Below are 14741 nucleotides of genomic sequence, written 5' to 3'. Positions count from 1 at the left end.
CCGACGGCCAGCCCATCACACTCGCGACTCCTACTACCAACGTGACGAATCCTCAGCCAGAGTACCCGAGCTTGAATGCGACAAAGAAAATAGCTCACGCGGCGCTCTTTTCTACCTCCTCCTCGCATTCTTGGGAGAAGGAACGCGTCTCCTCCTCCAACTGCCAGATTTTACGATAGACGAGGAGCTGTGTCAACTCCTCCATCTCATCTCTCGATGTTTCGAAATCGGTAAGTTACTCGTCCCAGGAACTGCCCAGGAACTGCCCAGCCCAGCTCAGCTCAGCTCAGCTCAGCTCGGCTCGGCTCAGAATTGGCCCTCGCGTCGGCGCGCAAGCAAGCAAACCAAACTAAATAATCCCCCGCCCCTCTTGCGCGTCCTTGGTGTTTTGGCTCGGTTCAAGAGCTGATTTTTGGGTGACCAACAGAACTTCGTCTCAAAAGCCCGGCGATGCTTTCATTGCGAATTTCAGGCAAAGCTTCCCTGAGGTTGCGATTGCGACCTCGTCTGCTGGCTCGGGCTCGGGCTCGGGAAATGCCTCCTCACTCCGCCATGCAACTGCAGCGCCCCCCCACGAAACTCGGTAAGCACAATTTCCTCGCTGACGAGCCTGTTTGCCCTCCACATTTAGAGTTCCTGAGGGAGAGGCTTCTGAATGGAAGCATGGCTTGGCTCTTGGCTTCCCCAAACCACCGAAGTCCGAACTTTGCTGACGTGCGGCAATGTCCTGAACGTCTAGACACATGAGTCTGGGACACGAGGATATGAAGGATCTCGACCCTACACCGAGAGCGCAACATGAGCCATGGCGTTTCACTCCCTCTCTGCTCGACCCGAACTCTTTTGCCTTTTCGGCCTTCGCTAACCAACCGCCTGGCTACTACACTCCAACTCCGGGAGGCACGAACACCCTGTACCATAACCAAGCTGGAGATTTGCATACGCCCGGCATGGGAATGGGTATGGGTCTTGGAACACCATTGTCCCTGCCCACTTCCGCTGATGGGCTCGCCACCAACCCGATGATGGAAATGTCTGCGTTTGGCCATCAAATGCCACACCAATTTCACAACTACAACCCCTTTGGTACCTCTCAGCAGCAAAATATGCAGCAACAACACCAGCCCGAGCAGCAATCGTTTGCGCCATCTTCATTCATTCACCAGGACACTGGCTACGAAACCATGGACCATGACGGTTCCCCTTTGGACGACGACGAGGGGCGCATGGTGCCCATGGAAGGAGCTCTGCGCCAATCTCCAATCATGAGCTACCAGTCCCAATACCACATGGCAACTGCAGTGCCTGCATCTGCCGAAAAATTCCGCTTCCATGTGACCCTCAATGCCCCGACGGCAATGATCAAGCATGCAGATGAGATACCAGTAACATATCTCAATAAGGGTCAAGCTTATTCGATATCGATTGTAGACACGGCTCCAAATGTTCCACTGCCTCTCGGAGCCAGGTACCGGACCTTCGTCAGAGTTTCGTTCGAGGACGAGCAGCAACGACAGAAACCGTCGAACTGCTGGCAACTGTGGAAAGAAGGGCGAGGAACGAACGAGGCTCATCAACGTGGAGGCAAGCTCCAAGCAGTTGAGTACGTGGAAGCCAATCAGGTCGCCGAGATTGATGACAAGAGGACTCGTGTTGAACTCGATACCGCCTCCTTCGATGGATTCTCGGTCTTCTGGACCCCAGGCGTCAACGGCACAACGGAATGCAACATCGCCGTTCGTTTCAACTTCCTTTCTACCGATTTCAGCCACTCCAAGGGAGTAAAGGGTATACCCGTTCGCCTCTGTGCAAAGACCGAGACCGTTCCAACTGGATCACCTCGTTCCGGCCCTGAACACTCGGAGGTGGCCTTCTGCAAGGTGAAGCTTTTCCGGGACCACGGCGCGGAACGCAAGCTTTCCAACGATGTGGCACACATCAAGAAGACGATTGACAAGCTCAAGCAACAGATAGCGCAAGCTGAGACGGGCATGAAAGACTTTGGCAAGAGAAAACGAACTGGTTCGACGACTGCCAAGCCGCAGCCAAGTCAACGGCCTGGGAAGGTGCAGAAGCACAAGAGGACCTGGTCCATGTCATCGGCTTCGTCTGCTGGAGGCCGCATGCCTATCGAGGAAGACCTGCATTTCAAGTTGCAAAACATGCAGGATATGTTTACAAGCACCAGGCCTGTCAGCATATTGTACCTTCGAGGATCGGAACAGGACGATCCGGATCTCCACCCAGTGGCCCTGGCCGGGGAGCCACTGGATCTTACAAAGGTGGATTCGCGGGGCAGCGCTATCTGGCAACAGAGAAGGGGCGACGGGAGCTCGACGACAGGAACGTCCTCGCTTGTATCGCCGTCTCCAAGCTCTCTTTCACTGCATTCCCAAGAAATGGCAGTCACTTCGGCAACTGGGGCACCTGGAATTCGGAACGACTTCCAATCAGTCGCGACAGCAGATGTGCAATCTTCGAATCCCCAGCAGCTGGCGAGCCCTCCAGACCAAATCACCAAGATTCCCAAAGCGGATGGTAGTAGTAATCTGAGCGGTTGGATCGAAGCGCTGGGAGTCGATTCGTCGTACGAGCCACCTGTCGAGAGAGCGATAAAACCAATCGCATGTTTTTATGTCGCCCGCCGCGATCCCCATCAACCAGAGAAGCACGAATACTTCCGAGCTGTCTACTTGATGCAGCGGACCCTGAAGGACTTCACCAACGGCATCGCTACGAAGTGGAATATCGAGCCCACCAAAATACTACGGACGCTCCATATTCTTGACCGCGGGTTGCAGGTGGAGGTCGACGACGACGTGATCCGCGAGCTTGTGGAAGGCCAGGATGTCATAATGGAGATTTCAGAGGTCCAGAATCCAGTCAAACGAGAATGGGAGATGTCACTCGACGTCCAAGTTGACGGCGACAATGCAAGCGGAACCCAACACGTTACCCACACCGAAGGATACGAACTTCGCTTAATGTTTTAATGCCTCAAGTTCTTCGAAATTTTTTATTTTTTTATTTTTTTTATTACACCTCTTGACTTATACCCAAAGCCCTGTATCTGGGCATGTATTTGTTTCGTATCGCAGGTTGTATTTGCCTAGTGTGGTCGAGACGATCGATCGGCGTCATGTTGCTTTTTTAAGATACCAGTTCCCTCTGCGGGACACAACTACTAGAGGATTTGCATTGGGCAGGTGACACAGCGTTCCCACGCTGGGATGCCCGATTTTGCAAGGCTCTCTGGCTTTTGAGGCCGTTCTGTACACCGCCCCTTTCTCGAACATACTTTGGCAGGCTTGCTTCAGTTCCGTTCTTTTCGAGCTCCCCAAGAGCGACATACACTTTCTTTTCGTCACATTTCTCATGAGACGGAACTTCACGGCGTTACGAAGTACACGAATTTTCCTTCTCCCTCGAGTCGATCGGCAGCAGGCAAAGGAAAGGAAGGCCCTTGTGGCGCCAGGGCTAGGAGCAGAGCAGTTTTAGGGGAAGCCCCAGGAATATAACGCAATACTACATCCCCGGTCCTCTTTTCACTTTACATTTCCTCTGGCACTCGAGCATTGACTCTGTTGACTCTACTATTCACTATGTCCATGGCCAGTAGCCAGTCCCCCGCCAAGCATTTTGATAAGTCGCTCTTCGGCAAACGAATTGGCTCTCACAACTAACACATAAAACGCGCCAAGGAGTGAAGAATGAATGTCCCTCCCATTTTGAATCTGCAGGAGATCCCGCTTTGTAAGGATTTCTCGCACTTCTAGACCGTCACGGCTTCACAAGCCGCCGATAACGTCCATGCGGCTTGCAAGATCTCCCTACTGATCCCCCTCTCGATCATCTTCCATCCGCCCTGAACCGCTGCTTTCGTTTGTCAGACGACCGAAGAATCGACAGACTCGAAGGGTCAATAGAGATCTGCGCGATTGACTGGCCAGCCAGCCACAGATGATCGTCGACCGAAATGCTACATATGGTAGAGCCGTAGCGAGTACACAGTCGTGGTCGCACTGACCAGGACCCAGGCCCAGCCCCCTACCCCCCACCCCTCTGTATTCGTTACCCTTGGAATTTTCTTCTTACGACGCCGTTCCGCGTTCCATATCGACTTTAGACTACGACCCGACGGCCGGTAATCTGTCTCAAAGCCCGCTCGCTGCCAGTACCTCGTTCTGGTAATGCAATGCCTCCCTCCGGGGTCCCTCCAGGTCTTAGATAGCGGAGCTAGCTAGTCCTCAAGACCCCAAGCAAGCCCACCGCGAGAGCCACACGCGCATGTTTATTTAAGTCCGTCAGATCACCATAGATACAACTCCGTAATTAGCTTACTTGCCGTGTCGTGTCCTACCCAGCACCCCGAGCACTGGGCTCAGCTCGGTGGTAGTAGTAGTAGTAGTAGCACTACGGAGTACTAGGTACGACAGCGGCGGAAGCTATAGTTTAGTTTATTCTAGCTTGGTTTAGCTTGGTTTAGCTTGGTTTAGTTTTGTTTAGCTTAGAGTGGTGGCGTACTTACTGACTTACTCCCTTCCGCCTCCGACTGGCTTGCTGCTTTTCATTTTCAAGCTCGTGATATTATGCATGAGCACGGGACTACCAGCCACCAGCTTTCTCCGTACGGAGTAAAGGCACAGGCACAGGCACAGGCACAGGCACGACGGGGAGAGGAGAGGAGTGCATGCATGCAGGTAGACATATGTATATATGTATATATGTACGAAGTATGTATGTACGCTCGTTCCCGTGCCGTGCCGTGCCGTGCCGTCGTGCCAGCGTGCCAGCGTGTAAATGAGTTCCAGCTATTTTACTTTACTTACCTACTTATCTACTTGCTCATCTACTCACTTACTCACTTACTCACTTACTCACTTACTCACTTACTCACCTACCTACCTACTCACTTCTTTACGAACTTACTTCTAACCAAACACTCCCCTCCACCTACCGCTAGCCTAGAGAGCCTGCCTAGATACCCACTCGGACGGAGGATCTCCCGCTTAGGCTGGGCTGGGCTGGGCTGGGCTTGGTTAGGTTAGGTTAGGCTAGTAAGCGGTGGGTGGTAGGTACATTGGTGGAAGAGGGAAGAGTACTGAGATAGAGAGAGAGATAGCGGTAGCGGTAGCTAGGTAGATGGCTCTTCTTCGGCGTACTTGTCCGTGGGGAGGAGGGGAGGGGGATAGATATATATATATAGATATATATATTATATAGGTATGTATATTTATATATACACACGGCTGAAATGGAAGGAGGGCTACTTAGAAGCTGGATGGAGCTAGGCTGAAGTCAGGTTACGCTAGATAGACCCGGCTCGGCTCGGCTCGGCTCGGCTCGTTAGATTAACCAGCTCCATCCCGGGCTCGCTGGATTGGTGTTGTTATTTTCTTACTCATCGTCTTCTTCTTCTTCTTCTTCTTCTTTCTTCGTTTGGAGATATGTTCTGTCTATCTGTTTGGCTGTCTATCTGTTTGACTCTTACTTTTTTATGTGTTTCGTTGGTGGGTATTTACATGTTTACATATATCTACAAGTATATTAAACAGTGTGTACTGTAGCTATGTGTTCGTATATCCATCTTGTACATACAATGCGCCAAGTTCGAGCTGCGACTAAGGTAAGCTAGCTGTTTTTCGCCGCAATTCGCTTACTCGCCCTTTTTTTTTTCAGAAAAAAAAAGAGATTATAAAAGCCAAGCAAATATCATAAAAGAGAAAAGCAAAGACATTCAGAATACGTTCCGGTAAAAAAAAGAGTCAAAAATAGTCAAGACTTGAAGAAAGAGATCATCAGGGAAAGAAATATCGCTACAGCCATCAACGAGGAAAGAATCAGCATTTCAAAAGTCCAAAAAGGTATATCCATGAATAGTCCAAACACAATAACAATCACTACCTGCTAAAACGCCCAGCTCCCCCCCTGCCCCCCACGATAGCCCAACCCATATCAACAAAAAACCCTGTGAATGTGTTACCCAAACAAACTCCACCGATGCAACAAATAATACAACGCGGAGAATCCCCATCATCTCATTCATACGAGCAACGCCGTCACGATTCCCTCGTACGCTCTCTCCACGCTCCTCTTTCCCAGCCCTGGCACCGCAATCAGCTGCTGCAAGTTCCGGATCTCGCCTCCCTCGTCCTCGTTCTGCAGCTCGAGATACTCAACCAGATCACGGGCTTTCTTCGCTCCGACCCCGCTGAGACCTTTGATCATAGCTACGTTGCGCGAGTTCACGATGTCGAGGAGGTGCTTGGTTCGCGGTGTCGGGGGCTCCATTTCGTTGTGGTCGGCTTCATCGGAGGAGACGTTCAGAGCGGATCTGGAGGCGGCCGATTTGGGTTTGGATTTTTTGGACTTGGCGGTTCGGTGGGAGAAGCTGTCGTCGTCTTCGAAGGAGTCTGCTTCGTACATTGCTTCGAAGCCGTTGAACTCGTCGTCGGAGTCGGCGCTGGCCTTAGCCCTCCGCTGCTTGGCTGGGGGGTCGTCGTTGGGGATCTCGAAAGAGATTAGAGGGGAGGGGAGAGAAGCGATGGGCATGATTGCTGGGGCTTTACGGGTTTCAATTTCGGAGCGCTTGACGATGATCTCGGGTGGCGGCATTCGCGCAGCTGCGTCCTCCCGCTTGGCTTGGATCTTGGCTTTCAGGTGATCGATTTTCTTCTGTAGCTTCTCTTGCCCTGGGAAGAACGGGACCGCCAGCTCGTACATCTTCAGAGCACTCGAGTCTTCGCCTCGCTCTTTGTGTTGCTTGGCCATTAGCAAGAACCGCAACCCTTCAGCTCTGGCATCCTCCGCTTCTCCACTCTCGATCTTTTTCTCCAGGGCCTCGAGTCTGCGCTGGACTGCTTCACTGATTTCGGTCGGAGCTGTAGCTGGTTGATCCAGTGCGCGGGCAGCTAAAGCTTCTTGTACCTTTCGCTCGACCATTTCCTCTATTCTGGCCGATGATAGCTCAGGTGCAATTCTCATACCAGTTGTATTAGGGCGGGCCATCTTCGTAGGGCGAGGATTCGTAGATGACTCCGAGGGACGCTTGTTTGAGGAATCTGATCTACGAATAGTCTGAGGAGCTATGTTGCGAGGTGGCCCTGTGGTCTTGCTCTTGTCGCTATACACCGAAAATGCCTTGGCCGGCTTGTCTCCTTTCTGAGCAGCGAGATTTGCGGCATGTGTGTTGTGGGCATTTGCCAGAGGCCTCAGTGGCTGGCGGTTCATCGAGCCTCCTGTAAGCTGGGCAGTTTTCCTCGGTGGCTGTGTGAAGACGACCTCGTTCTCGATTTCCCGGACCTCGATTCTCTTTGCTCTGCTCGACACGTTCAAACTTGACAGAGTATCCAGATGATACGATCTCAGTGGCGCGAGATTCAGAATCATGATCGTGATGCCGTTATTTTGCCCGAGACTCAGAATCCGGGTCATCTTACTCTCCCGGAATGGAATCCTCTTGTCGCCCCGCCCAATTGCATCGATACAAGAGCTAAGCACAAACAAACTCTTGTTGATACTCGCCGATTCCACCAATCTCTCCTTGTTGTTCTCCGTCCGTCGGTTGTCCTCTGATCCGGCCAAATCGATTGCTGATGCCGTACTAATCAAAGTCTCATCCCCCTTCGTCTGTGTTACCTTGACCATAAGGATTGCATGACTTCGACTGCTCTGCGCATTCAACTTGGTCCCAGCCGTACTGCGGTTGTTGTTGGCCTCGATGTAAAGTCTCTCGAAATCCTTCAGGTCGTCGCAAGCGTGCTCCGACAGTCCCACAACGAAGGTCTTCCCATCTTTCTCGCGCAATGGCAGACCCGCCAGAGAACGCTTGTCGGGGCTTTCGAAGAGATCGTATACCTTATCATTGTATATCTCGTAATAAGATAATGTGACGGTGACCACTGTCTCGTTCCCAGAGTCCTTGGTCACTTTCCGGCCCCGTCGATAGATGCCACTCAGCAATCTGGGGATAATCCCTCTCTCGGAAAGCTTCAGTCCTCCCCTCATCGTATGCGTCTTCCCGGTTCCTGTAACTCCATATGCAAATACCATGACGTCCAAGCCATTGAACAGCGACTTCAAGTGTGGTGCAACTATCCTCGATCAGCGCCAGCGTGGAGATCAGATCCGCTACTCCTACCCTCGTTGGTGAACAGCTCCTCTTGTGTTGTACTCTGGTCATAGACGCCATTGAACGTAAAGCTAAACTCCTCCGCCTCGTTCTTGGGGTTCGGTATCCGCACGACATTGAAGGGCTTGCCTTCCACACTGCTTTCGGCGCGTACAATCGTGTCCTTCTCGAGCTCCTTCTCACCCAGCGTAGGTCGGATTCGGGCCACGACTGGTGGGGATGTTAGCTCCAAGGTCCGGGTGCAGCGCGGGTTTTTTTTTTTTTTTTTTTTTTTTTTTTTTTTTTTTAGGGTTGCAACTTACCACGGACAGACATCGCGGGCCGATGGAGAAATTAATGCGAAAGTAAAAGGCGAAAAAAGCAAACAAACGTGTCGCAGTTGAGATGCTGACTTGGAAGAGACACTTGTACTCTGTATCGATGCTGTCCGGGTCGTCTGGAAATGCGGGTGAAGAAACGTCAGTGTTTTGCGGCTTCGGAGCTAGTAGTTGACCGAGCAACGGGCCCGATCGATGCAATTGATAGCGGACGAACTTTTGAACAGCCTGGAGGTCTACGATTGTATCAGCACGTTAAATATACCGCAGATATGAAATCTCATGTTGGCAATGGAAATGATTGAACCATGAGAGTAGCCAATCTACAATGGTACACACGCCTAGGGAAAGGAGAATCTCAATGTTTTTTTCGCAGTACATATCCAGGGATCATATATCGAGGTCGATCGAAGTCTGTATTTTCGCATCGGAAAGTTAAAGAAGCAACGAAGACTCATGCAGCAGTCACCTCGGGGTTATCCATGATAGACTCTTCTCAACACTTAATCCCCTTTTCCGTCGAGCCCAAAGATCTCCAAGTCTTTGGCAACTTCCGAGACTCCTCCGGCGTTTTCGTCTTATACTTTGTACAACTAAGAGCTGAATCTTGCTCCTCCATGCCCCACTAATCAAACTCTCGCTTCACAGCCCTCTCTCAAAACAAAGTCAGCAAGCAATAGGGGCTGCGATGTATAGCCAATGGCCACATTCCTCGCCGAGTCGACCACACATCGATCACGGTACAATCTGCCTGATAGTCTGTATGACCAGACAAATCATGTGGTAACCTGAAGCACCGGCTAGGAATTATCCCGTCTGACGTCCGAATGCAGCTGCAAAAGCCTTACATGCACGGAAGCATCATATGTCTTTTTTTTATTTATTCACCGTGGTCAACCGCATAGCTCGACTGTTACGCCCGAAAAAGGTACAACTTTCGTGTTATAGCTAATAGCTTCGCCTGCACAGGCGGAAGGAAGCGTCTCGAAGATGGTGCTGCTCCTGCCAACCCATCAACAGATTTTAGTCGCAATATAGGCGAAGCGAGTTGCTCTTCTGGCTGAGTGAGACGTGGCGCCCAGTGGCAGCGTGGAATTATCGCAGGGCTCCTCGTATTTACAACGGCTACAGAAGGAAAGGACAGCCATGAGATCATCAGAGATCTGGTGTGCAGCTTTTTTATATATTGACGCTACCCCCATGCTGCAGTCTCGATGTGCTCACCTTCATTCCGCATTTTGAAGTGTACCCTCATTGCCTATGTCACTATAAATGACCAAGAGATCCAAAGCTACTCGTAAGAATAAAACTTGCTTGTTACACAGGCCTGATCTGCTGATCGAACCCAAAGCACCTCCGGCACTCGACCTTGAACCACATATCTGAAGCTACGATGGAGAAGGGTAAATATGGTAAGACTGTTCAGAGGATCAGAGACTTGTGTATTGAGAGATCGACTGATATTCATTAGTTGAGGGTAGCCTGTGGTTTTATGCCCCCAACAAGGCCGCTCCTGTCGTCTTCGCATTTCTATTCCTCGTCTCTGGGTGTTGGCACATCTGGCAATGCATGTGAGTTTCATCTCTACGTCCAATGAGCAAGAAAATGACCACCAAAAGACACTACAAATCTTGGAAAGTGTCCGGCATCTTGCCCTGGGCTTCCTGCCTCTTCGTTGTCGGTTATATTCTTCGAGAAGTCGGAGCCTTCAACTACGACAACCTCAATGTGTTCATCGCTAGTCTCGTCTTCATCTATTGCGCTCCGTAAGTTGTGTCCGCTCTCGAATAGATTCCCTGTCGACGTTGACGACCATAGACCTTTGTATGAACTCTCCAACTACTTCATGTTATCCCGGGCCCTCTACTACGTACCCTACCACTCGCCAATCCATCCCGGTCGAGTCCTCACGACATTCGGCGCGTTGTCAGTCGTTGTGGAAGCATTGAATGGGAACGGTGCAGCTTACACAGCCAACACCAGTCTTTCTCAATCGAAACAAGATGTCGGTAAAGCTTTGCTGAAGTCGGCGCTCATCCTCCAGCTCGTTATCCTTGCACTGTTCATCCTGCTAGCAGCGCACTTCCACCGCCGATGCAAGAAAGCGAAACTGCTACCCCCCAATCTCCACGCCGCACTAATCACCCTGTACATCTCATCAACACTGATCGGGGTTCGGACCATCTACCGCACAGTCGAATACTTCACAGTTTCCAGCCTGCACGCCACCGACACGACCAAGCAATCAGATATTTCCCCCATCATACGCTACGAGTGGTTCTTCTGGGTCTTCGAAGGTGTACTCATGATCATAAACTCGTTCCTCCTCAATTTCAGACATCCAATGCGCTTCATCCCAAGGGACAACACGATCTACCTGGCCCAAGACGGAGTAACCGAGATCCAAGGCCCGGGCTATCTGGACAAGAGACCTTTTCTCGTCACGTTCCTCGATCCCTTTGACTTTGCGGGTATGGTGAAGGGACGTAACATGAACCACAACTTCTGGGATACGCATCAAGAGGGGAGGGTTGAGGCGGCGAAGAACCCGGCGAGTGAAGCAGAGAAGGGTGGTCCGTCAACTCGTGGCGTTGCGGCGCATCCGTCCAGTTCGTGACGTTGCTTTTGCGTGGGAGCGGAGGCGGATGGTTCTCATACCCTCGGTCTCTTGCTCTTGGATTTTATATTCCGTTTTCTCTCGAGGCGTGGGAGGTTATACGGGATGTGAAGTCACGTTGCATGCATGATACCTGTCTCTTGCTTTAGAAGTCAAACTCATATCGGTGGACCACAAACTTCGTTCTTCGAGCCACTAGATGGCTGTCCCGTGTTACGGGTCGTCGTCATCAATGAGCCGCAAGCTTTCCACCCTCATAGAAACCCAAAACGAGCTCCCGCCTAAACTCTGCGACTACCTCGCTGGGATTCCGGCTGTTGTCTGAGATTCGCTTCGCTAAAAGGCGCCGTCATCAATAACCCCAAAAAAAGATTCTCGTCTCCTCCCAGCTCTAAAAAGACCGAAAATTTTGTATGAAAAAACACCAAAAACACAAAAAATAGTTCAGCCCGGTGTCGATTGCCTAATCTCTTGTCGTATCGAAATTCCGCCGCGTGGTTTGGTGGCTCGGTACATTCTTAACCACTCGGCCCCTAATCGTTCCAATCTTGTTGATCCAACTACACCAGGTGACCCGACAAGAGAGCACGTCTAGCCCAATTGCTGCTACTGGATAACAGTCGGGAACCCATCTGGATATATGAACCTAGCCGTAAAATATTTTTTCTTCGCGCACTCAGAACGGAGCCCAACGCCGGAACGACACGGCGAATTGATCTTCACCCCGACGTCGCCTTTCTTGGGGGCATAGGGAACGTACCGGTACAGTACAGATTCACACCACCTACTCCACAATTGAAAAGTGCCACGCAGGATCTCCTCTGCGTGTTTTCCCGACTGTGAGGACGGGCGCCGGGGAACCCGCTCAAACGAGACCTTCCCAGTCAAAACGGTGAGTATTATTATCGGTAGTACAGTAGAGAACAACTCTGGGTCCGAGAGACGAAAGCTGTGGCTGCAACAGCGAGTTCCACTACTCCATTCCCACGATGGCAGAGCCGGATGACAATTCCTGACGGGCGGACGGACGGACTGTCTGGTCGGGCCTGCCTGGGTATATACATACGTGCTGCTCCGGAGATGCGGACGCCGTCTGGACGGCTGCAGCTTGCGATCCTGGGCCACTTGCGTTGCTGTGGTGATTGATGGACCAAGCCCAGGAAGGAAGGCATGCTCATGGGGTTAAGCATAGGACGAACGGAGTGCAGGTTTTGTGTGTGACTGATCAGCCTACGTGGGCCGGAGTGGAAACCTCGCGTTGCAATGCGATATGACGCGCGCATCGAGGTGATTCGGAAGTCTGCGCTTCTTGTTTTGCCACCCTCCAGATGTTTGAAGTGTTTCTTTCTGTCTGTACCCGTACGTAGTACGGATCTGTTGGGGAGAGGATAGATAGATAAATAGATACTGGGGTGGACCTCTGTCGATCCTTCGAGCTGGCTTCCAATCCAATGCAATCCCAATACAATGCAATGCAGAATGATCTCTGGCAACGATGTATTCCATACCCAGTCAGGTATCTCTCTATTTCCATAGCTGACTTGCGGCTTACCATCATCCCCGGCTATTTTTATACATTTTTTTCTATGCACGGTCATGCTCGTTCACTTCATTTCGCTTCGCTTCTGTAATAGAGTAGGAACAGCAGATCGGAAACTTCATCACAACTCTGAGTCTATTCCTAATCCAGAAAACCCAGCGAAGGCCAGAAGGAAAAGAAGAGGGCAGCAGAAGAGCATGTACCTCGTCGCCGCGATGCCTTCCATGATCTGCAAGTGGCGTTCTAGCCACCTAATGCTGTGCCGCCCCAAAAAGCGCGCACGAGACAAGCGCGGCGTCATCCGTGAACCCTTCTCTCTCTCTCTCCCCCTCTCTCGTCATACCCACATCTTCATCTTCATCATCTTCATCTCCATCTTTCTGGGTCATAAAACGGCCCCTCCCCATCCCCAACTGAAATAACCAGACATGGCACCGTCGACCGCATTGTACCGATCTCGCGCTTGAAAAGAAAAGTTTTGCCTCAGAAGGAAGCCAGCTTCCCACTCCTGCATCACGGACGGGCGTATCTGTTGGCGCCGTGGATCCTCCCACCGGCCCGTCTCTTCAAGCCATGGCGAGCTGGGAGCCCTGCTATCATCATCATCATTATCATCATCCTCCTCCTCCTCCTCCTCCTGCTGGCAGCCACTCCCGTCTCCGGAGCCCCCATCGAGTTTCCTGGCCCGGTCTATTCGTGAGGGTCGAATTCGGGGTCTCATTCTCGAATCGTGGCGAAGATCCACGTATAGCTTCCGTGGCGTACGGAACTCCGCGAGGCTTGCAAGAGAGCTTGTATCGACGGCGCCGGCAGCAGCAGCAGCGGCCACGGGAAGAGCCTGCATCACCGGGATGGGATCCGCACTCTCAGGCGCACGAAGCCGCGAGTTTTGAAAGCCAGCGTCCGTCGTTCACCCCCACGCCGCTTAGCGGGGGTTGTTCTCGCAGCGAGCATTACGCCGCTGAGCAACAACAACAACAACAACGACAGCCGTATTACCATCAGCTGAGAAGGAGAGCAGCGTGTGAGAGGACGGGGGGCGATGATAGCCAGCAGAGGCCACGTTCCGCTCCACCGCCATCGCCATCCTCTCTATCCGACCTGCGGTCCGATCCCTCGAGTCCCCCTCTGACCCCAAGCGGAACACGGGGCCCTCTCCCACACGCGCCGAGCATGCCGAGAGGCGGTGTTGAGGAGAGGGTCGTCGACAGGCCACTCCCGCCGCTTCCGTCGCAGTTCCGCTTGGGTGAGGACGACTTGCCTTGGACGACCGAGCCCTGGCTCCTCGAGTATCCCGAGTCGGACTGCGCGTCGCCACCACCGCTGGTGTGGCGTGCGGACGAGCAGCTCGAGGATGGGAGACGGGAGGATCCTCAGCGGGTGGGCACCCTCGCCGAGCTGCAGCAGGCGATGTTGACCGTGGACAGCCTGTCGCAGGCTCGGAGCGGCTGGGCGCCGTGGACGCTGGAGACGGCAGAAGAAGACGTGTCTCGCGGCCCGATGGGTTTGGGAGTAAGTAGCAACAAGTCCTTGCACGGAGCCATATATTAAAAAAAAAAAAAAAAAAAAAAAAAAAACCCCTTTTTTTTTTCGGCCAGACGTAAAAATTCAGCCTCGAAAGAACATCCATCAACTCCCCCCCAAACACAAAACAAAACAAACCACGTAGATACAGTAGCAAACTCCCTCACTGACCCTCTCGCAACCCAGTGGGCCACCAGGTCAGACGAGCACGGCCGAACCTGGTTTCCCCTATCCTACCGCCCCATCCTGCACGCCAGGGAGGCCAGCAGCCGCGTTCTAGAAGCGTCGTAACGAGAGGCCGAGAAACTCGAGGAGGCCGGAGACGAAACTCCCCACCGGGCAGACCTGACGCTACTCACAAACTCACAAACTCACCATACACCATTCACCACACACCAGAATAGGTAGGTAACTTCCTATCCTAGTATCCGAGACCACCTTTTTCCCGCTCCCCTCCGAAGCCCTCCGCTCCCTTCCGAAGCCCTCCAGAACAGAACAAAACAAAACAGAACAAAACAAAACAAAACAAACGGGACAAACGGAACAGCCCCATGAACTGGGTCCAGGTATCCGAGTAGGTACCAGAGGCGCCGGGGAGACAGACGGGTTCGG

General features: G+C 52.2%; 4 protein-coding genes across 4 annotated transcripts; 3 read left to right on the top strand and 1 right to left on the bottom strand.

The window, feature by feature from the left end:
• Positions 1–216: 216 nt before the first annotated feature.
• Positions 217–2993, top strand: L3040_003627 (uncharacterized protein; the record flags this gene model as incomplete). Its single annotated transcript, XM_007295292.1, has 3 exons — positions 217–230; positions 428–583; positions 740–2993. 3 exons carry the CDS (start codon positions 217–219, stop codon positions 2991–2993), a joined length of 2424 nt encoding a protein of 807 aa, XP_007295354.1.
• A 3049-nt stretch (positions 2994–6042) lies between these two features.
• On the bottom strand, positions 6043–8446 carry L3040_003626 (uncharacterized protein; the record flags this gene model as incomplete). Its single annotated transcript, XM_007297848.1, has 3 exons — positions 6043–8093; positions 8141–8341; positions 8434–8446. 3 exons carry the CDS (start codon positions 8444–8446, stop codon positions 6043–6045), a joined length of 2265 nt encoding a protein of 754 aa, XP_007297910.1.
• A 1395-nt stretch (positions 8447–9841) lies between these two features.
• On the top strand, positions 9842–11065 carry L3040_003625 (uncharacterized protein; the record flags this gene model as incomplete). The annotated part of the gene is made up of 4 exons (XM_007297847.2): positions 9842–9860; positions 9920–10019; positions 10068–10214; positions 10267–11065. 4 exons carry the CDS (start codon positions 9842–9844, stop codon positions 11063–11065), a joined length of 1065 nt encoding a protein of 354 aa, XP_007297909.2.
• A 2713-nt stretch (positions 11066–13778) lies between these two features.
• Positions 13779–14420, top strand: L3040_003624 (uncharacterized protein; the record flags this gene model as incomplete). The annotated part of the gene is made up of 2 exons (XM_007297846.2): positions 13779–14117; positions 14316–14420. 2 exons carry the CDS (start codon positions 13779–13781, stop codon positions 14418–14420), a joined length of 444 nt encoding a protein of 147 aa, XP_007297908.2.
• Between the last annotated feature and the right edge of the window lie 321 nt (positions 14421–14741).

This window comes from Drepanopeziza brunnea (genome assembly GCF_022702325.1).
Source record: "Drepanopeziza brunnea f. sp. 'multigermtubi' strain 214-2 chromosome Unknown ctg5, whole genome shotgun sequence".
Classification (NCBI taxonomy): domain Eukaryota; kingdom Fungi; phylum Ascomycota; class Leotiomycetes; order Helotiales; family Drepanopezizaceae; genus Drepanopeziza; species Drepanopeziza brunnea.
Note: the sequence above shows the minus strand (reverse complement) of the source record. Positions and strands in the feature narration are given on the sequence as shown.